The sequence below is a fragment of the Opisthocomus hoazin genome, chromosome 1 (assembly GCF_030867145.1).
Source record: "Opisthocomus hoazin isolate bOpiHoa1 chromosome 1, bOpiHoa1.hap1, whole genome shotgun sequence".
Classification (NCBI taxonomy): domain Eukaryota; kingdom Metazoa; phylum Chordata; class Aves; order Opisthocomiformes; family Opisthocomidae; genus Opisthocomus; species Opisthocomus hoazin.
Window position 1 is genome coordinate 62,260,928 of NC_134414.1, and position 22,133 is coordinate 62,283,060.

At 41.2% G+C, this 22,133-nt stretch overlaps 1 protein-coding gene across 1 annotated transcript in view; it reads left to right on the top strand.

Moving 5' to 3' along the window:
* DNAJC3 (DnaJ heat shock protein family (Hsp40) member C3) overlaps window positions 1-22,133 on the top strand; it is a 36,280-nt gene that overhangs the window by 10,237 nt on the left and 3,910 nt on the right. Inside the window, exons 5-11 of the mRNA XM_075423848.1 lie at window positions 8,921-9,073; window positions 10,360-10,541; window positions 11,966-12,085; window positions 13,508-13,613; window positions 13,711-13,831; window positions 18,815-18,947; window positions 19,773-19,921. Of these exons, the coding sequence (XP_075279963.1) occupies window positions 8,921-9,073; window positions 10,360-10,541; window positions 11,966-12,085; window positions 13,508-13,613; window positions 13,711-13,831; window positions 18,815-18,947; window positions 19,773-19,921 (964 nt within the window). The remainder of the gene's footprint in view (window positions 1-8,920; window positions 9,074-10,359; window positions 10,542-11,965; window positions 12,086-13,507; window positions 13,614-13,710; window positions 13,832-18,814; window positions 18,948-19,772; window positions 19,922-22,133) is intronic.

Consider the following 22,133-nt stretch of genomic DNA (forward strand, 5'->3'; position numbering starts at 1 on the left):
CCTTTGGAGGTCTCTGTCTCTTTTCACTGATTGCAGAAGGATTGTGGGTTCTTTAGTTAGTCGTTGGGCTGTTAAAATCAATGAATTTCAGCAGCATACGTCTGCCTGCCGTCTTCTCTGCAGAGGAATTCTCCATCGTTCTTGAATGTGTTGACAGTACTTTCTCTCCATGAGCAGGAAGTGCCCAGAGTGTCCATACAAACATAGTTGGATATTACCCACCTAAAATGCACTTGGGTTGTTTTTTCTTTTAGTGGGTATTTTGTGCATTTCAGCCTTACACTGCAAAAATAAACTTATCTAACCCCAGAACAAAATTCTCCTACTCTGTTGTACGAAATTTCTGTAAGCATGAGAATAAATGAGATTGATTCTTATTCTTGCTTACTCTTCAAGAGTTGCTAGTTTGAACAGCTTGTGTGTCCCTTATGCCAAAATAAATCAAATTTGCAAGTGTATCTGATGCTGTCTCATTGGCTTTTTTGAAGAGTGTGATGGAGAAAGCAGCTCTGCATTGCAGATTACAGATGTTTGATGGGAATCTTACTAGTGAGTATGTATGACAAAACCAGAGCAGTTACACTGCACGCTTTGCAGGGCAGTTGGGAGGAATGGCTCTCGAAGGTATAAATGCACCAGGCAGTCTTTCTGTTTGTAGAAAAGCTACAGCTTATTCTGAAGTTCACACAGCAGTGGCTCCTCTGGCTGCTGCTGCTTCCTCAGTAAGTTTCTTCGGAGTGTGTGGTCTGCAGTCACATGTCTGACTACAGTGCAGCCCTGCTGTTTGCAAATGCGGGAGAATGTTGTTCAGCTCTGATTAGCTGAGGCCATAGTTGCTGCAATAGCAATTACGTGATGTCAGTGTTGATTCTGAGTTTGTGTGTGCATCTCTTTGCAGTTACTGTTTCTTGAAGTATTGCTTAATATTGCATGTGGAAATGCTTCTCTAGTCAACTGTCAAGTAGATGGCCTTTTTTCCAAACCAGCTGCAAAAATGCAGGTTGCTGCCTTTAGTCGGATAGTTTCGGTCTTCAGTCAAGTTTTAAATCTGAAGTAGATCAGAGGTTCTTCTTAGAAGCTGCCTTATGAAGATACCATATTGGTCCTAAATCTTGCTTCCAATTTCCTTGGCTCTGTGAACAGTTACCTATTTGTTTACAGAATATGGCAAGCAGTCTCATTTGAAGAGCATGATTTTCAGTTAAGTACAGTATATTCAAGCAAAATAAGCCAATATTAAAGTATCCTTTGTAATAGGTTGATTTATTCATATGGGGGAGGGGATTAAGTTATCCTACATACCATGGCTCTTAAGTAGAATACATATGTATTTGAGAGATTTTCATTGTTTTCTTGTAAGTCTTTCAGATAGCCAGTGTCATTATTCTACTAGTTCTTTGTGTGTCTAAAATAGTTTACTGTGGCAATATGTTTGCATCTAAATATGAAATTGCATTTCATCTCAAGATGAGAAGAAGTCAGATTCACAATACTGTGAAATGCATTAATGTTCTGCGTTTCTTTGGGTTGTTTTTTTGTGTATGAGAGGAGAGAAGACAAGGAGGAAGGCTGTTACGAATTGAATATCTTTCCAAATTGCTTCAAGACTTTTACATCCAGAGTCTCACTTGTTACCAGAAGGGACAGGGGAAAGCTAAATAGTAGCTGCTAGGAAGCTTTGACTCGTATTCTGAAAGTCAGTTGTCAAGAAGCCAGAAGGAAGAAGTTTTACCTTGAAATGAAAGTCCTTGCTACTGCTAGGGTAAATACAGTGTAAAGAAATGCTGGTGGATTCTCAATAGCTTTTAGGCTAGAATTTAGTTGCGGACTTGGATACCTAAAATTGCATGTTGTACATGTGAACAGTATGTGTGATCTGTGATTCTGCTTTCTAGTTGAGTAAAGTAGGTTGGGATATGAACAGCCCTCTAGCCTCTCTGTTGGCTGGATATCAGCTGACTAGAATGCTCTTGTTCTGGGTAAGCATGTAGCACATCAGCAGACTTTGATGTCTAAATCTGGACCTAACTGGAGAAAGACTTTGGCCATCCTGCATTAGTAGTGCATAGGGTCTAAATCTGCAAACGGTCACAGTAGGCAGGTAGCAGCCTGGTCATATGTTCGAGTCTGCAGAAGTTGAGTATCATGGAAAGGTGCGGTGGAAATGCTGCATTAAAAAAAAACAACCAAAAAACCACACAAAAAAACCCACAAAAAACAAAAAAAACCACACCAAACTTCCACCCCATCCATCCCTCTCCACTGAAAGGGAAGTCTTAATATGAAGAAAAATAATCCATTTTCTTTACTGTGGAGGATTTCAGGATGTTACCTAAAATAGGTGGTCCTGAGGATGTCGTATGCTTACAGAAATTAATTGCAGCGTGTCGGACAGGAGTGTTTGCCTTCAGTGTTAAGTTTTTTCCTGAGGAAGTGGTTGTGTCGAAGTGGGCTTTCTTCTGGTGAACCAGCCTTCTTTGAAGTAGATTGTATGCCCTCGAATGACAGTAGATCTGTTCTCTCTTGTGTGATGTCAAACAGGAGATTGATTGTTTGTTTGTTTGGATCAGGTGTTGACTTTAAGGGAGTAGATCAGATTTTAAAATATTCCCCACTTTTGAGTTGGAGAAACCAGGTCAGGGTGTGGAAACTACGGAGGCTAATTTTACTTGGACTACGCAAGGATAGACATGTAGGAGTATTCCCTGTATGACGCTTGCATGAAGAGTCAGTGTCACCAGTGTTGCTTTCCACGCCTGCCAGAAATGCAACGTGACCGATATAATGAGCCGCCTGTAAAATGCTGTTTTCTCCTAACAGATTCCAGCAGTCTGTCGAATCCCAGTGGAGACTCTGAAAAGCTTTTTCTTCTTCCCATCCCTCCTTTTTGGAGTCATGCTCCTTGAAAGGGATCTCGGCATTTTAGGAGGTGCAGTCATTTTTGAGGGAGGGAAAGAGTGAGAAAAATTCAGCCCATCTAAACGGAGGGGAGGATGACAGGTAAACTTTCCCAGCTTGTAATAGCAGCAGTTTTGTGTAGAGCTTAAAAGAATCATTGAATCTATTCTTTCCATGTAGTAATAAAACGATCCTTTAGTGTATACTTGTGAAAAGAAAAAATTTTCACACCCTTAAATTCTTTCTACACGGCTTCATAGTATGTGGGTAAAGTTTCATGAGCACCCTAAACCTCTTTAAAGTTACAGGATCGCTAGGCAGAGCAGTTTCCCTGTTTGGATGGCATATTGGTACTGGCTGTCTTGTGAGGCAGTGCCAGTGTGCGAGCAGGCAGTGGGAATGCCTGATGGAAAGCACGGGAGTGGTCCTGTCGGGAGCAGAGCCACTTGAGATACCAGCCTTCACGCGTTATTTTTAGAGTGCCTTTTTTTTTCCTACACTGTACTTCACTGTTGGCTGAAATTCATCATGAGGTTTGGATAGCGGGCGTGCTTCAGACTTAACGCCTTGACGTATTAAGCAATACTGTATTTCTAGAAACCTCTCCTTTTGGCCGATGGATGCACCAAGCTGATGAAGTTCCTTACTTGGGCCCTTTTTTTTTTTTTTTTCTGTCTAGCAATACAGAATCATGGCTCATTAATCTTCAGAAGCTCTTTAGCTTTTTCCTTTGAAACTCAGCTGCCAGTTTATTGCCCTCTAGGTCATAGATTTCCAAAACTTTCAACAGGTGTCAGCAGAGGCGTCCAGTTCTTGTGTTCAGAGTGCCCAGGGTGGAAGGGGATTAAGCAGAAGTCCTTAGGTGACTTTAGAAAGACATTGCTGACAGTACATGAATAGTATTTATTTCTCTGCTCCAACTTCATTTGAGTGCTGATATGTTTTAATATCAAGTTTGTTCTGTTTTAGTAGCTTCTGAATAATGCAAGTGAACAGGACAGATGTGTGGGCACATCAACACTCATGTGTAAGGCCTTTATCCATGAAAGCCCTGAATTATTTCTTCTATCTTTAAGCATGTGTTTTTTAGTGAAAATAGAAGGAATTTTGGTATACTTTGGTTGATGGAAGGCCTGCTGAGAAGGTGACAAAAGTGATGGCAGTCCTGGCAGGCCTTTGTATACACCTTGTAATAGGGTCTGTGGCCCGGCTTGTGTCCTAGAGAAAACAACAAGCATTTGAGTTGCTGGATTCTGTAAGAAGGCGCAAAAATAGAACTGAACTTCTGCCTAGCCCATTGGCAAGTGTGGAAAGGACCAAATTGTCACATCTCTTTTAAATTATTTCCATTTTTTTTTGAAGTCTGACTGTAATGCTCACAGTTGCAGTTTGTTGCAATAAATACTGTGAATTGAGGTGTCCTAAATATACAATTCCATCTCCCTTGGAAGCATGAACACTTAGAAGCTGGAAACTGAAGGTGCTGCTCCCAGCTCCACTAGATGTCAGCCAAGACCAAGTGGCGGAGCAGTGTACATCTGCAAATTGTTGTTTTCTAAGCTAGAGAAGCCCTTGGCTGTTGCAAAATACACTGGACAATAATTTTCCGTGGTTGGCTGCTATGTGTAATGATACTATCTTGGATGTAGGTGGAGGAGACCATCTTACGGCACTGTAGGTTAACCCAATTTGAGTTAAGTTACTAGGCAATCTTGGGTTGGGTAGTTGAAGCTCTCTTAACCAGGTCAAAGTAACGTTAGATTGTTTCCAAATACATTCCTCTGTGTTATTGTGATCATCTGTAGCTTCCTGGGTATTAGGTATTTAAATATTTAAATAAAAGGTAATAAAAGGTATTTAAATATTTCCTTGCTTTTTTCTGTCTGTCTTAACATCATAGCTGTGTTATCTAATATATTGCTCTGCCAGTGCAAAGCTTTCCTTTGTGCACTGTTTTTGAGTGTGTGGATGTCTTGAGCTTAGGTAACACAAACCATGGAGGTTCCTTCAGTTGCCCTCAAAGTGTTGTTAGAACACTTCTCATTGTCTGTGTATTTGCTAGTTTGAAAAGCAAGAAAATAAAACAGCTTTAGAATGTGTAGATGTATGCTTATGTTAGTGGCACGGGACCACTGTAAGCAAGGTATAGAAACAGTGTGTCAATAACATTTTGGGGTTTTTAACAATATTTTGTTTTTTAAGCAACAGTATTTAGGAGTTTTTCAAGTTGATAGTGTCTGTTTGTAACACATACTAAGATGCTCAAATGCTACAGATGAATTGCCTGTATATCTTTAATCTGTACTCTTTGAGGTTTTTTTTTTTCTCAAGGTGCTTGTAGCTGTTCTTTGTTAGAATTCCTGTGCTAAATGCCTGACTTTTTCTTGTTTTTTTAATGGGCCGTTGCAAAGCAAGATGTAGGACTGTGTAGCTGGAAAGCCCCACAGGTCATGGTAAGCCACTAAATTAGCTTAGCCATGTTTTGTAACTCTTCCCTGTGCTTCTGGAAAAAAAATCCTAAGGCAGAAAGTCCTTACTGAACTTTTATTAGGCAGGAGGCGCTTGCTGTCTTCATAATTTCCATTTTTGTGTCCTGTAATAGTATTCTGTATTTGGGGATCCTTTTTTTTTTTAGCATACTAACAATGTTGTAAAACTTTGTTAAATAAAAAGCATATTGTTGATCCCGAAAGCATAATTGTAAGTTTGTGTAGGTTCGACACATCGAAATACATTCATTAATTCGGACTGGCACATGGCATCTTCAGGATAGCAGCGTCCAACACAGAAAACGCAGTGGATCCTGTGTTGTTCAACATGAGTCTTGCTGCAGTATTTTGTCACCGCTGATATACCAGCGTGGCTGTATCGGTGGCCTCGTATTAACAATATTTTTCTGAAGTAGTGCTGCACTGTATTTTTCATGTAGCCGTGTGTGGCTGGTGTGATCTCTGTGTATGGTTAGAAAGGTCCTGTTGGTGGGCTTGTGACATACAGTGAAGTGTAGCGGGTTTGGAGGGGGCAAGTTATGTTGCTTCTTGAAAACAAACATGAATTGTTTAGCTTGTTAAAATGCTGTTTCCATTAGAAAACTTCTAGATACCTGATGTTTGACTGCAAATGCAAGGCAGCTGTTCCACGGCTGCCTACTTTGAGCAGAAATGATCTTAGTACTTTCTAGATGCCAAGAAAATGCTGGGTTTCATAAAGCAAACTACTAATTCCTTTTCCCACTGTCCTGGGTACAGCAAGGTAATATTGCGAAGTTTTGAGTCAAGTCCTTGAGATAAAGTTCTGGAAGAAGCCAGCTTCCTTACTGAGAATAATGGGGAGAGAGATAAATACACATGTGAAAGCTTTTCAAGCTCAGCTGGATAAATTGCATGGGGATGACGATTTTGTTCCCTTTAATCTTGCTTGTGTGGGTGGGAGACAGTGGGGTTTTGCTTACCCTAGGGTGTGTTTCTCCCCTGTATTGAGACTAGGCTATAAAATAAAAGAGCACCTGTAGTAGTAAAGCTGTGATAGAGAATTACTTACAGTAACAAACGCCGTTCCTGTATACTGGCCTTTGTTTTCTGTGAAGGAATTGGGTGCAGGGTTGGGGGGGTGGTAGTGAATGAAAGCTGCTATTAACAGATGGCTAGCTCTTGTTGCTGCAGCTTAAACTGCGACTGATTTAGTGTTCTCATCCAAATGTAGTAAACCTAAAGACGCACTTGGGTCACAACAACAACAGCAAAGGATACTGTGCGGAGACCACATTCACCAGTAGCAATGTGCTTGTCCAGAAGAACTGAGCAGAGTGTAGCTTCTGTGTGCTTCAAGGCCATTGATGAAGCATGTAGAGGAGTGTTGGGTTTGCCTTGGAGCTGTAGTAAATTCAACTGAAGGGTTTGTAATACTTCAGGCATATCCTGGAATTTTAGCACAGTTTAGCGCAGGCAGTTCTTCTGAGTTGTCACTCTCGCACTTGCTGCTCCACAGAAAAAGGAGAAATAATTGAAATGTGATTAGTTATTGATAGTGATGTGACAGTCCTCTGATCAGAAGGTAAAAAATGGGGAAAAAAAAATCAGGAAGTAAACCAAAATGAGTATCAAACAACTGCATGATGCTTCCAGCTGTTTTCTGGGAGCTGAAGGAACACGCTTTTTGCTTTAGTTAACATTATGGATTAACACATCATAGCAATGCACTAATTACTGAGAGCTTCTGAGTGTATATTTTCATCATACTGTAGTGCACACTGCTTGATGACTTCAGTTTGATAGTTTGTGAAGTTTCCCTTTGTTAATTTTAGGTAGTACAAACTGTCTGGTTATCTAGGATGTTTCACTCAAATGATCTTTATTACTATGAGACTTGTTTGTATAATTGTAACATTGCTTTTCATATTCCACTGATGCTCCAAATAAATTACAAGAAACATAGCGTGTGATTAAGGAGTGCAGTGTTACCATGAGAGAGGTTTAAATGGAAGCATAAAGCTTGTCCATAGCAAAAGCTCTTAATTTTTGAGAGGACAGTCCTGAGAAATTAAGGGAGAAGTTAAGCAGGTCAGCTGGAACTGAAGAGTTTAGAACTTCAGAGGGTTTTGTAGTCTTGGAACTTTTAAAATTACAAGTGCAGAAATTTGCCTCTACTGCAAGCTCCAGATTTGGGGGAGAAAGAGGATGCACAAGCATCAGGGGTTTATAGGCAGAGTTTCTGTTCTAATCGGAAGAAAAGCTTTTTGAGACTTACTGGGAATCAGCCTACAAAGAAGAAAACTCTGTGATCACATTCCTTTCTTCTTGCTGAAAGGTAGTGTAGGGGATAAAGGAGAACTTTTAGGACTAAGTACAACTTGATTTTTGCCAGACTAAAATGAAACAACTGCACAAGGTTCAAAAAAGACTTAAAATGAAGAGTGTAAGACTGAGGTAGGACCTGTGCATGCTTTTGATGTTGCATTTAGGCTTTTTCCTTTCATATACTTAAGCGTTAGAACCAGGGGAAATTTTGTTAAAGGAGTTCTGAGGGCTGATGTTGAATGACGTTAGGGACTTAAGCACAAAATAGAAGTGTTTGAAGAATTTACCAAGGAGAGAAAGGGAAGAGGACACTTTGAGGTAAAGGAGGAAAGAAGCAGTACTGGATGCCTTTGAGGACTCAGTAACTTCAACCAACATTCTGTGTATAAAATGCAAGGTAGTGCAAGTTTTGATTTTAAAATAAACAATTAAAAATAAGGCAAGTCCTGCTGATCTGTCCCTTTTAAAACTTTGGAAGTCATTCTGATCAGCAACAAGATTGAAGCCAGTGCCTTGTTCAAACTGCCTAAACAGATGAAGGCAAGTACAATGTAACCCCTTCTATTTGCTCAGAGAGGGGTTTGAAAAACGAGGATCTTTGTCGACAAAACTTTAGACTTGTTTAAAACTACATATGAAGCAAAGTGCATAAATTCCCAGCTGATCCCAGTTAAGCATTTCCCACATCTGTAGCATCGTAATTTGCTGGTGTAGCTGCTCTTCCTGGGGAAAATGTAAGAAACACGGCTTTACAGTAATACTGTCTGTGACACGTTGTGTTTGTTTGTCATGAATCTAGAAATATGTAGTGTGCTGAAAGTGAGATATATGATTATGCCATGTGGATATACTTTCTACTGATGCTGAGGAATCTAATCTTTAATAGCTGTCTGCAGAGAGTTGGGTTAATTAGGCTACAACTGAGAGGTCTGGGGCTTCCAGCGGGTGATGGGGGGACGACTGTTGTGTATGATGTGTCCCATGGTAAATGATCAAGCATGTTAGAGGGAGGAATTTGATTCCTCTGACTTCTGATAACTTGTATTGAAGCTAAAAATGTCGTTCTTTTTTCAGAAGTTTGGAGTTGGAAACATTTCCAAGGGACTTTAAAAACTAATTTTGCTTTATTTGCAGCTTTAGTCAGTTCTCCATGATACAATTATTAATGGGACAAAAAGAGATCCTTGAACAAGCATTTCAGTCTCTCCCATTGTTCATGTTTGCAGCTCAAATCCAGTCCTAGCAATAATGAGGAAAAAGAAGCACAGACTCAGCTGACAAAGTCTGATGAGCTACAGCGCTTGCATTCACAAGCATTATCTGCCTACCAGCAAGAGGATTACGAAGCCGCTATTTCTCTTCTTGATGAAATCTTGGCAGTAAGTGTTAAGTAAAATGGTACTGTGAAAGGGAAGTAAGAGCTCCTGTCTGACATCTGTGTATTTTTGTTTAATAACTTCTTCATTGATGTGAAAACACTGGTGTAATTGGCCCAGTTTTGCTGAGCGCCATGAGTCCATAATGAAGTTGGAGAGTGGAGAATGCTGAGCACTCCCTGCAAAAAAGTCAAAATAATAGCTTGTAGTTTGAGTGAAAGGTACAACTTCAGCCAAACTTTGGTTGCAGGTGACTGTCTTGATTATACTTTCCTATTTTTCAGTGTTCTTGAGGAAGCTGGGGGAAAATAGTTGTTCTCAAACCAATGAAGTTTTGCCAAATACAGGAGATGTAGGTTTCTCATCTAGATTTTTCATGGCATATCTGCAGGCAAGTTTTGTCTTGAGAAAATGAGGCAACAAAAGTTAAAAAAAAAAAAAAATCGGACCTAAAAATGTACACAGCTATCTGTATTTTCAGCTTGTTCCTTAGATATCTGTTCATGTTGATTCTTAATCGGCATAGGTAGTGTGATAGTATCAGTGCAGATAACTCAATTGTGGGCATTTTGTGTGTCATATGGAAATATATATTGAAAGACAGCTAACAACTACGAACCTTCACAGAGAGGTTAACACTGACTTGGAATTTACAACATTCAAGCTTTTGGTGAAGAAAGTGCCAAAGTGTGGGTGGGTGTTTGTGGGGAGGGAATGTGGAAAAGCCTCATTTTCCGAAATGGTGGCTTACAAACAAAAGCTAAGACCCAGAATAAACTCTCTAAAATGAATTATGATAGGCAATTCCTTTTAAGTAATTATTCTTGCCATACTGTCACATTGTTACTTCTGTATACATCTTTAAAATCCAGATACTAAGGTCAAATCTTGTGTGGCTGAGTCTTACCCATAGGCTTCTTTCTGGAGGACAACTGACAGCTTGGTCCTTGCTGTTCATTATCCCTATTCTTTTGGGAAGATTAATTTATGACTGCTATCCCTTCCTGGAGGGTCAGCCGACTGTCCCAGTTTAAGCAGTGCCAGTAGATTTAATTCATCTCCCTGCATGAGTTCATTGAATCATCTGCAAATTTTTCAGGCCTTTGTTTTCTGTTTGGGCAGGTGCATCACAGCATCCACCAGGAAGCAGAGATGCTAATTTCATGCGCTCTGCATGCAGCTTGAGCCTTATGCTGTTGCAGTTGGCAAATGGGATTTTTCTTTTGTTGGGGAGGAAAAGAAGTGAAGTGTTATGGACCCAAAACAAGCTTTAATTTTGATTTCTCAAGGTTTGTGTTTGGGATGCAGAGCTACGGGAACTTCGAGCTGAGTGTTACATAAAGGAAGGGGAACCAAGCAAAGCCATTAGTGACTTGAAAGCCGCTGCCAAATTAAAGAATGATAACACTGAAGCCTTCTATAAAATCAGCAGAATATATTATCAGCTGGGGGACCATGAATTGTCACTCAGGTAATTTTACTGTTTGCTGTAATCGTTATAATTGAGACAAAATGTGATGGTACAGGTCCTGATAAACCATGAAATATCTGTGTTGTCTGTTTTTTGGATGGAATAGCAACTCTGGTCTGGATCTGATAAAGGAAGCTCCTTTCCAAAAGTTAAGAACCGCCAGTGAAGACACCATGTTTGTTCTTGGCAGCCCAGCTATTGACGGTTCCTAGCATCTTGCTTACTAAAGTAGAAGCCATAGCGAAGGTCTGAGAGTTGCTTACACCTACTGTCTTTATGGTATTTATCCATCCTAGAAGAAAGTGCTACTCTAAACTTGCTTTGGTGGAGTCTGTTTTTCAGCCTTGAGCTTCCATTCAAGTTAAGTTTACAATGAAAAAAAAATATGACATTAAGTCTTGGGGCTAGATTTTTGTTTTCAAGAGTGGAAACAAGATTACAAGCTTAAGAATAAATAAAAAGCACGTGTCCACAAGTGTCCACGTATGAGGAGCTGGGAACCCAGAGCTGTCAATCTTTCATTCTTGCAGACAGTGTCCAGTATTTTGAATGATTTTTTGATAACTGAATATGAGTAAAAGGGTAGGGAGTTAAGTTTAAGATGTTATTCCTGTATATCCCTAGTCAGTCCTGCAGATAAGAGTTATCTGAGTTATAAGAGCTCTATAGCTCTTGGACTTGCTGGGTGATTAGTCTTGTCCTTCTCTTAGTTTCTTCCTCTTACCTTTGCAGGCTTAATGATTTTCAAATAATAGATATTTTTGTCTGCTTAGGAACGAAAGAAGATTTTGTGATCTCTTTCTGAAAATAACACCTTGGTTGTGCTATGATGACTTTGTAACAAAACTTTTATTCCTTTATATGACCACATTCTGGAGTCTTTAAGGATTATTTTAAGAGGTGCCTGCCCTAACCAGAGTCTGATTAAACAGTCTTCACAGTGAAAATTCAGGTTGAGGCTTGGCTGAGATTCCATCAAGAGGAGGTTTGGGTCTTAGCTGAGCTTTGTCTGTTTCAGGCAGCATAAAATATACTTCTGCTTAGGTGTTCTGTAATATAGTTGAGTTAAATATACAGGAAATTTACAATCAGTTGTATATGATAACTGCTGAATACAATTTCTTTCTCGGGGTATATTTTCTTATGCTGTTTAGTCAGTTGTTAATGTAATGCTTCTCAATCTTTGTGTGTTTGGTAATACAAAATAATTGAAAACAAAACTAGAGAAGTATCCCTGTATGTTCTGGAAGACGTTTTTTTCTCACTTTAAATTCATTTTGGGATGGAGGGAGAGATTGTGTAAAGAAGTCAGCTATTGTTCTGGACAGCTTATAGATGCTGCATTGTGTCTCTAGGTGAAATTTCATAATGGGTGGTGACATCTTTCTGGTTTGGGTTGTTGTTTTTTTCCTCCCTGTGAACAGTGAAGTCCGGGAGTGTCTGAAACTGGACCAAGACCATAAGCAATGCTTCTCTCTCTATAAGAAAGTGAAGAAACTCAATAAGCAGATCGAGTCAGCAGAGGAATTAATCAGAGAAGGCAGGTAAGTGTTCACTGCTATATTAAAAAAAAAAAAAGAAAAAAATCACTACTGAGGTGCCAGCTGATTATTGATTGAGGATTGAAGTGATGCTTTTTGTGTCTGTCAATTGAAGTGCATAACTGAGCACGGCTCTCAAATTCCAATTAAAATAAATATTGACTCGCATAGTGACAATCCTATTCTGATTCCTTCTGATGCCACTGTCTTCTCTTCACACATTTAACTTTTGTGGAGCAGGCAGTAGGACCATCATGGGGGTAATATTAGTCAGCTTTCATATATTACACAGCACTGATGAGGCCACACCTGGAGTGCTGGTATCTGAAGGATGAGAGATGAAGCTACACAGAGAAAGTCTAGTGAAGTGCCACTAAGATGATGGAGCAACTGGAGCATATCTCTTCTGTGAGACAATGTCGAGAAGTCCCTGCCAACCTCAGCTGTTCTGTGGTTAAAGGACCACATCTTTAGACTAAAACCACCTAGTAACTCTGCAGTGCCTTGATAGCAAAAGTGGATCTGACTGATGGGCTGTTCTTACACATCCTGTTAAATGATAGACAGCACCTCTGTATTATTCTACTTCTTGCTTTATTTCAATTTTATGTATTCCCAAGCACACGACATCCAACTGTAAGGACCCATAACACATGATTAAATATTGTCAAGGTGGCTTTTTCAAATGAGGTATAATCAGGAATGTGAATCAGCACAGCTGAAGACAGTTTAAGTCGGCAGTCTGTTTGGACTCTCTTCACTTCAGTCTTCTGTTCAATCCAGTATCAACACGTTTTCAGGGAGTCTTCTGAGAGCTGGAATTTCTTCTAACGTGTGGTAGCCCATGGGTTCAATCACACACTTGCATTTTTAGGTGAATGTTCTAATCCATTTCTTACTCAAACCATGGAACTTCAGCATCTTTGAAACCTTCACAGCAAAAATACATTTTACTATGACTTGCCGAGAAGGAAGGGAGAAAACAACCACTGGATTCAAGCTGGCATAAAGAACTTTGTTCTTTTTTGAACCAAGAAATGCAAATAGCACAGTGCTCACAGCAAGACTCCAAACTTGGTCCGTCTCGGGTATCGGAGAGGGAGATGCGTTTTTCCAAGTGCAGAGTGGCATGTTGGATGGGAGGCATGTCTAGAGACTGTGCACAGCGAGGAATGGTAGGCGTTACCTTCTGCAGAAGCCTGCCAGGCGTAGTGCCTCCTGTTGTAGCAGAGGGAAGGAAATGGGGATGTAATTCTTGAGTTTTCTTCGTGCTGTTGTCTCGCACCACGCCTTTAAGACTATTAAAGTTAAGGTACATTGCTAGAAGGATGTGAAAATCTGAATATTCAAATTTTAAAACTTGTAAATAACACCCTAAAATAGTTACTAAATTTCATGTTATGCCTATCTTTATTATTTAAACAGGTATGAAGATGCTATCAATAAATATGATTCTGTAATGAAAACTGAGCCTGAAGTCCCAATTTATGCCACTCGTGCCAAAGAAAGAATCTGCCACTGCTTATCAAAGGTAATTCTGCTTCTATCTCACTCTGTAAAAGACAAGCAAAACACCCTTCAAAAAAACGCACAGCTACATGAATTTTGTTTTACTTTCTGCTCCCTAGAATCAGCAGGCTACAGAAGCCATAAAAGTTTGTACAGAAGTTCTGCAACTGGAACCAAGCAACGTGAATGCCCTGAAAGACAGAGCAGAAGCTTATTTGCTGGAAGACCTGTATGAAGAAGGTGCAGTTGCATGCCGTTTGTGCATATTTCTTTGTGGGCATTTAAAATGCAGCCAGGGTTTCAAACACTTTTAACGTGCACTTTGATTCTACACTATGTTGTTATCCCTAATCAGCACTGGTAGTTGCAGATTTACAAAAATATCTGCTGGTAATTTTGCCTTGATTAGTTTAAGTGGAACATACTTGTTTTATCTGCAGCAGAGTTGTCCTAACAGTGGGCTGCGTTCAGGATGTTTTATGAGACTACAGCTTACTCAGCTTGCTTAAACACATTTTACATAATGAGCAATGTCAGACAATTGGGTTCAGAGATAAAAGATAGTTGAGTTAGGGTGATGTAAATCCATTTTAGGAACTGCATTTAGTGTCTTCAGACAGCAGGGTGAAACAATACTGCTCTATCCCCTAGCATATGTTGAGGGCAGAGGAGGATGACAGCCATTGCTTCACCTCCGTGGGTCTCTGTAGTGCTGCTAAGCAGCAGTAAACTGACTCTGCTCCCGAGGCTGTGTTTTCCATCCGAGGTTTCCATAGAATGCGTGCTGTTACATGGTCCCATCTACAGCCTTGGAAAGTGGGGACTGAGTAATGGGTGTCTCGGGTTACACCATTATGTTGTAACCCAGCTTCTTGAAGAGTACCAAGTGCTAATGTGCTATAAAAAAAAATCTTCAAGATTTAATTTAGTGAAGCTCATTTCTGCAAGAAACTAGGCTTAAGAAGGAAGTTCAGACAATCTTATCTGTTCCACCTCCATGCTCAGTCATGCAGCAGTTTTTGGAGCATTGGGCTGTTTCGGTCAATGTGCTGAGGGGAAGGACTTGCAGGCTTTAAATCTGCAGGAAACTAGTTCCATTAATTTTAGTACTCATAGAACAATTTTCTTTTTCTGTATTTGGGTACTGGATCTTTCGCTTTACAACTGAACAAAAATATCTTTTCAATTTAAACATTCATGAAGGCAGCTGTTCTCATTAATAGAACGTTCAGATTTTATTTGTCTTTTTGAGAAATTAATCACTGAGAGGTGGTATTACTCACCTCTTGAAGCTCACTTGAAAAATGAGATACCTATTTTGTTCTTTTCTTAGACCTCCTTGGCTCAAATGACAACAGGGTATAAAGAGGACTGGTGTGGTTTCAGGCAGTCCCCTTCATCGTCCCTGTAGACTTTGTACCTCTGAAGTGACCCAGTCCTAGTCCCTCTTTGCCGAGACTGGCAAGCCTTCTTCCTCCTTATAAGAAAACAGATGGAAGACAACAACATTTCAGAGAACTGATGACCTTTGCAGAAAGGGATAGCTTTAAAAAAAACACCCCACCAAAGTGTGAGGAAAAACTGTCTTTCCGTTTTCCTTCGGGTGATGTTTTTCCCTCTTTTGATTGTTTAGAACTGCAGGGTCAAGGTGAAAGGAAGGCTCAGGACGATTTCACAGCGATGAGCCCCCCTTTGGGCATTTCCCCATCTCTTTCTGTACTTCAGTACAGTGGAAGTAAGCTCAGTCAGTGCTGGGAAAAGTAGATTTACAACTGAATAAAACAATCCCACCTCCCTAAAAATAGTTAAAGGTACAGAATACAAATCTACATAAACTACAGCTTGTGCAAAGGTTTTTCACTTGAGAGGAAGGAATATCAGCAATAGGAGAACCCAAGGAAAAACGAAGGTAATTTTCCCCCCCTCAAGGTGTATGAACCTTCAGCTTGGAGGGGGGTCCAGAGAGGGGCAGGCTGAACAGGCCTTACTGCGAGTCTTCTTAGATGGACCTTTTGCTGCTTATGGTGGACAGAATTGATCTGTTTGTTTTTCTTGAAATTGAGGAATCCCAATTAGGATCTTTATAACATTGTCTTCTATTAAATCCTTATCTATTCCTGGTTCCTTTAGGGTGAGAGAATCTGGCAACTCTTGCAAATTAGAGGAAAAAAGGTTTTGTAACAAGGTCTTGCACAAATGCACAGAGTCAGCTTGGTCGTGTGCTGGAGCAAATGCCTCCCTATGATGGGATGTAAGGAGACACAGAGAGGACACACATGGGATCTGGGAGGGCTGAATTCCTGGGCTGGAGCCTGCTGGGCTTGGCCTAGTCTGGTTCCGAGTGGACAGCTGTGCTAGGGTAGAGCCGTACTAGTCCAAATCCCTGTTCTTCAGCATATGCCCTGCCTTCCTCCTGCCCTTGGCAGCAGTGGGGTGGGTGTAGTTACAGTCTGCCTTCCAGCAGAGCCCCCATAAAGCAGTGTTATAGTCCATTAATGTTAGTCTGCCTGAAGATGTCTTCACTTACCCTTCAGTTTTGACTGCTGTAAAATGGTGGGTGATTGCCCTCTGTTGTAGAGAACAGTAGAGCAATTAAAATTGTGGTCTCGTTTTTAAAGGGGCAAACTGATTCCCATTTTTCCCTCAAGAAAATGTCAAGCTGGAGGCACTGATTTTCGTGTTTAAAGGCAGGAAATCTCAAAGTACTTGTAATTCAGAACTTTGGAGGCAATTGTTGTTAAATGTTCAAGACGCACTTCAGCATGTATAGCTGAGTTCTGATTCGCATCGAATGGCTTTAATTACTTGATAATCACATGGGATCCAGGGCTCGTCTACAGAGACGAATGTGTAATGACTCCCTTTCTGGCTTGCCTGCTAAGTACAGGAGTCTGTCTGCCTGAAGTACACAGCACAAGTTTTGTCAAAGAAGAAAAAAAACCCACCTTGCTGTTTCAAAATTGGTCAGGGCGTGCTTTTTCTCCCCCCAGCTCCTTGTAGAGGAAACAGTCCCCATTTCAGTAACAGCAAAACTGTTCAGTTATTCCTCTGACAGAATTGGCGTGGACATAAGGGGTCTGCAGTTACTTGATCACTCTACAAGATGCAGGCAAGACAGGAAAGCCAGCTAAGGCGTTTAGAGATACGGTGCCATTACTATTTGAGAGATTGTGAAGGCGCTCGTATTGAAAGGAGGACAGTTAGATTTGACTCAAGTATTTAAATGGCAAGTGATACTGGAAACTGGTTGTTCCTTTCATATGGTGGGGCAGGGTGAAGGGAAGAAAGGATGCCCTCTGAAATAGCAGGTCAGTAAGAAACAGCGGTGATTCTTGTCTTGGTTTGTGAGGTACTAGTGCTTTGAGGAATACGGTGGCTGAGAAGAACTGATTAAATATGTCACTTGACATACTGTGAATTAGTAGTAAGTTCCCTGGTTTCATAGCAAACTTCTGGTGGTCAGGAAGCTGTCACCCTGCTTCCGGCCGTCACCCCTCAGGTGGGGAGAGCAGTTAGCTCTCTGAAAGAGGAAAATTCCTACACTAGAAAGTGCCATCAAAATTGGAGTCTCTTCCAACTGAGAGAAAGTGTAAAGTGTTCTCGCCATCAGGTGTGCTGGGTGCATTCCCTCTGCTGTGCAGCGCTAAAAACGATACGTTCCTGTAGGCTGGGTACTGGCAGCCTTTAAATGAGGGAGTCAAAAAGAGAGAAATCTAGTGCTGCTGTTGCAAATACGTGACCCCTGAGCAGGCTGGTTTCCAGCGGTGGCGCGTGCTGTAGAGGTTGTGGTGCTCGGTGCAGCTGCGCAGCCTGATCTGCGTTTGGCAGGACGTTGTGACGGGACCTCCCGTTATTACGTGAAGCAGATGAAGCACGCTGGCGCTTACAGGTACTGGAGCGGTAAAGCAGCGGAATGAAGCCCCTGCATTTTCATTGCTTTCATCAGTTTCGACAGCATGTATTGGGCAGACTGCTGTTTGGTATTTTATGACTGGACAAATTATTAAAAATATCAGTAGAAGCCAAAATGCTTTGTTCAGGCAGCAAATGACAGCGTCCAGTAATGTGAAAATGAATAGAAATTGTTTCATTTGTAATAGCATATGAAATTGTTGGGGCACTGGAAATACTTTTTGGAATTTTGTTTTCAATAACAAAAACAAGATTGCAGTGGTATCAGATGTCTGGGTAATACAAATTCATTAGCACTTCCTGCTGTCTTGCTCAGAAACAGTGAAAAACAAATGTAACACCTGCTGAGAAATAGCATCTGCTTGGAAATAATCTGATGCAAGTACTTTGTCTAACTCGAGAAACCTAGGAGACTTGGATCTGCAAATGAGACTTTGAGGATTAGAACAGTGAAAGAAGAGCAGTCTCGTTAAAGACTTTAACAGTTGCTTCCCTTGGTAAATATTGATATCAAAGAATATTTAAACTTTGTGTCTTAAGCAGTTACCACTTACAATAATAATATAGTTTACTTAAGAAATTATAGGTCTACACTTTTTTAAAAAAATACATTAATACATTACACACCTCTCTTGCTTTCATTCCTAAGAAATGCAACTCGAAATAAAAGCAAGAGCATGCCTTTGGGAGAAAAAACCCTAAAATATAACTGTCTGCATATTATGCAGAGGCGTGAAAAGCAAATATTTGTCTTGCACTGACAGTATGAACCTGCTGGTAATCTGAAATCCATGTTTATTGTCCTTAAAGAGGAAGAGGCTTTCTGTTGTGCTGATTGAGTGCAGACTGTGGGAGAAGGAGGAATATTAATTTAAAGACTCCGTGTAATGCATCCTTCAGCTGAACAGCAGCGGGGGACTGACACGTGCACTGGGCTCTTCAGCTCCCGGTCACTGAAACTTGCTGCTTGACTGCTGCTCTGTCCCAGCCCTGGATGCTCGTCGTGTTTGTCCGTGTGGCTGCTGTAACATGTAGAGAGTGTTCTGACCTACTGCTAGTAACCTCCCTTCTCCTTCCTTTCCAAAAAGTGTGGTGAACCTAAAGAAAGAAAATTACCTAATTTGTATGTAAAAGTGAATCTCTTCTACACCGAGGTTTTCTAATTTGGAGGAAAAAAAAATGGCAAGTTGAAATAAAAGGTTTGCTTTTAGTAATAGCAAAACTTCGGTTTTAGTGAGTGGTTGAGCTCTTTAAAGTGAAGTTTGTGAAGAGTTGTGTAATCTCTTTTTCCATTCACTTTTTTTATAAAAGCTATTAAAGACTATGAGACTGCTCAAGCCAATAGTGAAAATGACCAGCAGATTCGGGAGGGGCTGGAACGTGCCCAGAGGATGCTGAAGCAATCACAGAAGAGGGATTACTATAAAATCTTAGGAGTAAAAAGGTGAGATGTTAGTATCTGAGGTGATGGTGTGAAAGTTGGTTATTAAACCAGTAAATCTAGGGCTGATCACTTGAATTTGTCTGCTGAGTGTTGGGTTTTGTTCCTGTATCTTGCTACCTTCACTTTCCTACTGTAGTAGTTCAGCGTTTCAAGTCGTATTTGCTAACAGTTCCTTCAGAAGGAGTGAAGAAATAACACTGGTAAGGAAGGAAATAAATCCCTTGGCAAGAAATTCTTAGTATAGATGATCAAGTCAGGTGAATGAATTGGGGAAGAAATGAAGGCTGGAAGGAATTACTGAAAGCAACTGAAAAGAAAATTGTAGCGGGTAGTGTGATAGATTGGAGAAGTTTGAAAGGACTAATTGAAAGGTATCTCACAACACTTCTGCCATTAACGTTGAGAAACTAATGACTAATCTTTCTAATGAAGACCAAACAAATGCCCAGTTCTGAACTAGTGTTGGTCATCCTTCCAGTTGTTAACTAATTTCATCTCTGCTCTGTGTGTGTTTTGTTACTCACCTGATTGTACAAATTCTTCAGCCTGGGAACTGCATTCTGCATAGTAGCTGCCAGTAGCAGCTTTGCAAAGGAAGTAAACGACTGGTGAAGGAAAGAGTTGAGTAATCTTGGTTTAAAGTTGCAACCTGCTTCCTCTGTTTTTTGTGTGAAGAATCTTCAGTGCCATCTACAGAAGGTTAACTCATAATTTTCCTGATGCCTTTAATTACTTAATTACAATGTTGAAAATAAACCTGGAGATTCACTAGTGTGGCATATGAACAATTAGAAAATTAAGTTATCTGTAATTTTATCCATCCAGAAATGCTCGAAAGCAAGAAATCATAAAAGCTTACAGAAAGCTGGCATCCCAGTGGCACCCTGATAACTTCCAGAGTGAGGAAGAAAAGAAGAAAGCAGAGAAAAAATTCATTGATATAGCAGCTGCTAAAGAAGTCCTCACTGACCCAGGTAATGATTGGTTTTTTTTTGCAGTGACTTCATTTTTTTAATTACTTTTTTACAGTAATGTAAAAATGCAGCAAGTGTAAGTCGTAACAAGCACTACATCTTCTCTTTTTCCCTTTCTCCCCTTACCCATCTTGAGAAAGCAGTGCGCTAATACTTGCATCCAGTCTGTTGCATGAAGTCAGCTGTAAACCTGGAGTTATTTATTGTGTTCAGTGATTTTTGTTCGAAGTCAGATAGAAACTGTTATTTCAAAGGTGTCTTTTTAGGGTACCATCTTGCAGAGATTTCCAGGACTCTGGAGATGGTTACTTTAAGGATGTGGGTGTCTCCTCCTGCCTAAAGTTCTATCGCAAACAACATTTAGATTATAACAGCACCTGAAGTACTCCAGAGAAGCCCTCAAAATTGGCCTTGTTTTGTGTATGAAAGGCTAGATGCCTTGTGCAGATGCTCTGCAAACAGCATTTCCTCGAGGGCGGGGGACCGAGTTCTGGGTTGCTGTCAGCCTGAGGGAGAGGATGCCCTCACTGCTGCTCTGTGGTCAGGCTCCTGGGGCCAGCCCCGGCCCTAGGACCAAGAAACCATGTCGGGTCTGGCTGTCTGCTGGTCAGCCCTGGAGGGGGAGGGGAGAAAAAGGTGAAGAATGTGGTCACTCTCCTGGGAGAAGACCCTGGGGTGTGGTGACGAGGGGATCTGATGGCTGTCTCGCCAAGAGATGAACAGAAAGACCTGGACCGTTTAGTCCCAAGAATGCAGTAAAAAACAGGGTGGTGTGGTCATCTCACCTCCTTTAAAAAAAAACCCCAAGCAACCAAACCCAAACAACCACTCCCTCCACCCCCAAAAAAACCCCAAACAAAAACAGTCCGTCAGCCAGAGCCATGTGTTAAGTTCCTGTCTCTAAACTGTTCCTGTATGGTCACTGGAAAGAGAGAGGCACTTAACAGATGTAGATATTGGAGTCTCACATTTTTATCTTCAGCTGTTCAGGACCATCTAAGTGATAATGCAGCAGATGGTCTCAGACTTCCTTCGGGGAAGGGGGATCTGAGAGTGCTGAACTGCATTATAAGCACTTCTGGTCAGAAAACCTTCTTCTGTGTTAATGTGATCTTGTTTGTAATTATGAACACAAATTAGGAGACTTAAATACTGGAAGCGTTTGAGATGCTGTTTGCCGTCTTAGCATCTCCAGGACACGTTCATCTGCTTTCTCCTTGACACTGTTTCTTAGGTCACATTTAACCATTTCTGTCAAACCAAGTGGGCAACAAAAGTAACACTGGTTGTATTTGGCTTTTGTAATGCCATCTCTGTCTCCTCTTACTGCAATGATGTTCCCTCCTTTCATCCAGATATTTTTCCCAGGTCATTTTCTGGGTGTGGTGACCACGTTAGTTATGTAAAGAAAAACTATAAAGCCTGTGGACCTCTGAATCTGAGCTTTGATTTGCAAGCTTCTTAGCACAGGGCTCCGGTGTACTTTGAGGCCATCTTCCACATTCCTCCCCGAGCCAGTCTCGGGATTCCCCCCAGCTCGCTGCCTTGCTTCCCTTCCCTGCCTTGATAAAATGGGTGTCCCGAAAAAGTGCCGGGCGGTCAGAAATCCTGTGGCGCTTTGCAGGCTGCCTGACAGTTACGTGGGGGTGTGAGTACCACGGTGGTGGTGCGGCCTGCGGCTTGTCTGCGGGTCTCGGGGAAGGCTTCCAGCTTTGTCCCCGCTGGACTGAGCTACCTGAAGAACTGGCTTTCTGCCTCCAGACTGCTGTCCCCTGGACAGCCTCCGCCTCAGTGGCGGGTGGAGATGGTTGAAAACGTTTGGGGCTCTCCATGCTGACTTTGTGCAGTTGGTGAATGATCCATATTGGAGTTTATCGATTGCAAAGAATTGGCGGGATGCAGCACAGTCTGTCCTCGGACCATCCCGAGTGAGTGCAGCTGTGGGAGAACAGGTCTAATAAACTCACCAGGGACAACATGTCCCAGTTATTTGTGGGATGCTGTTGGTCCAAGTGCAGCTGTCCCATCCCTGGTGAAATTCATACCTGTCCTATTGGAAAGCCAGGTTCTGCCTTGCCTTGTTTTAAAACTAAGCGACTTGCTTGAAGTTTTTCGTACAGTGTTTTTGCATAGTTCGTCCATTTGCTGCCCGTCTCCTGGACAGCTTTGAAAAACTCAAGAGTAATTATTTTCTACAGTTGCTGCCAATACA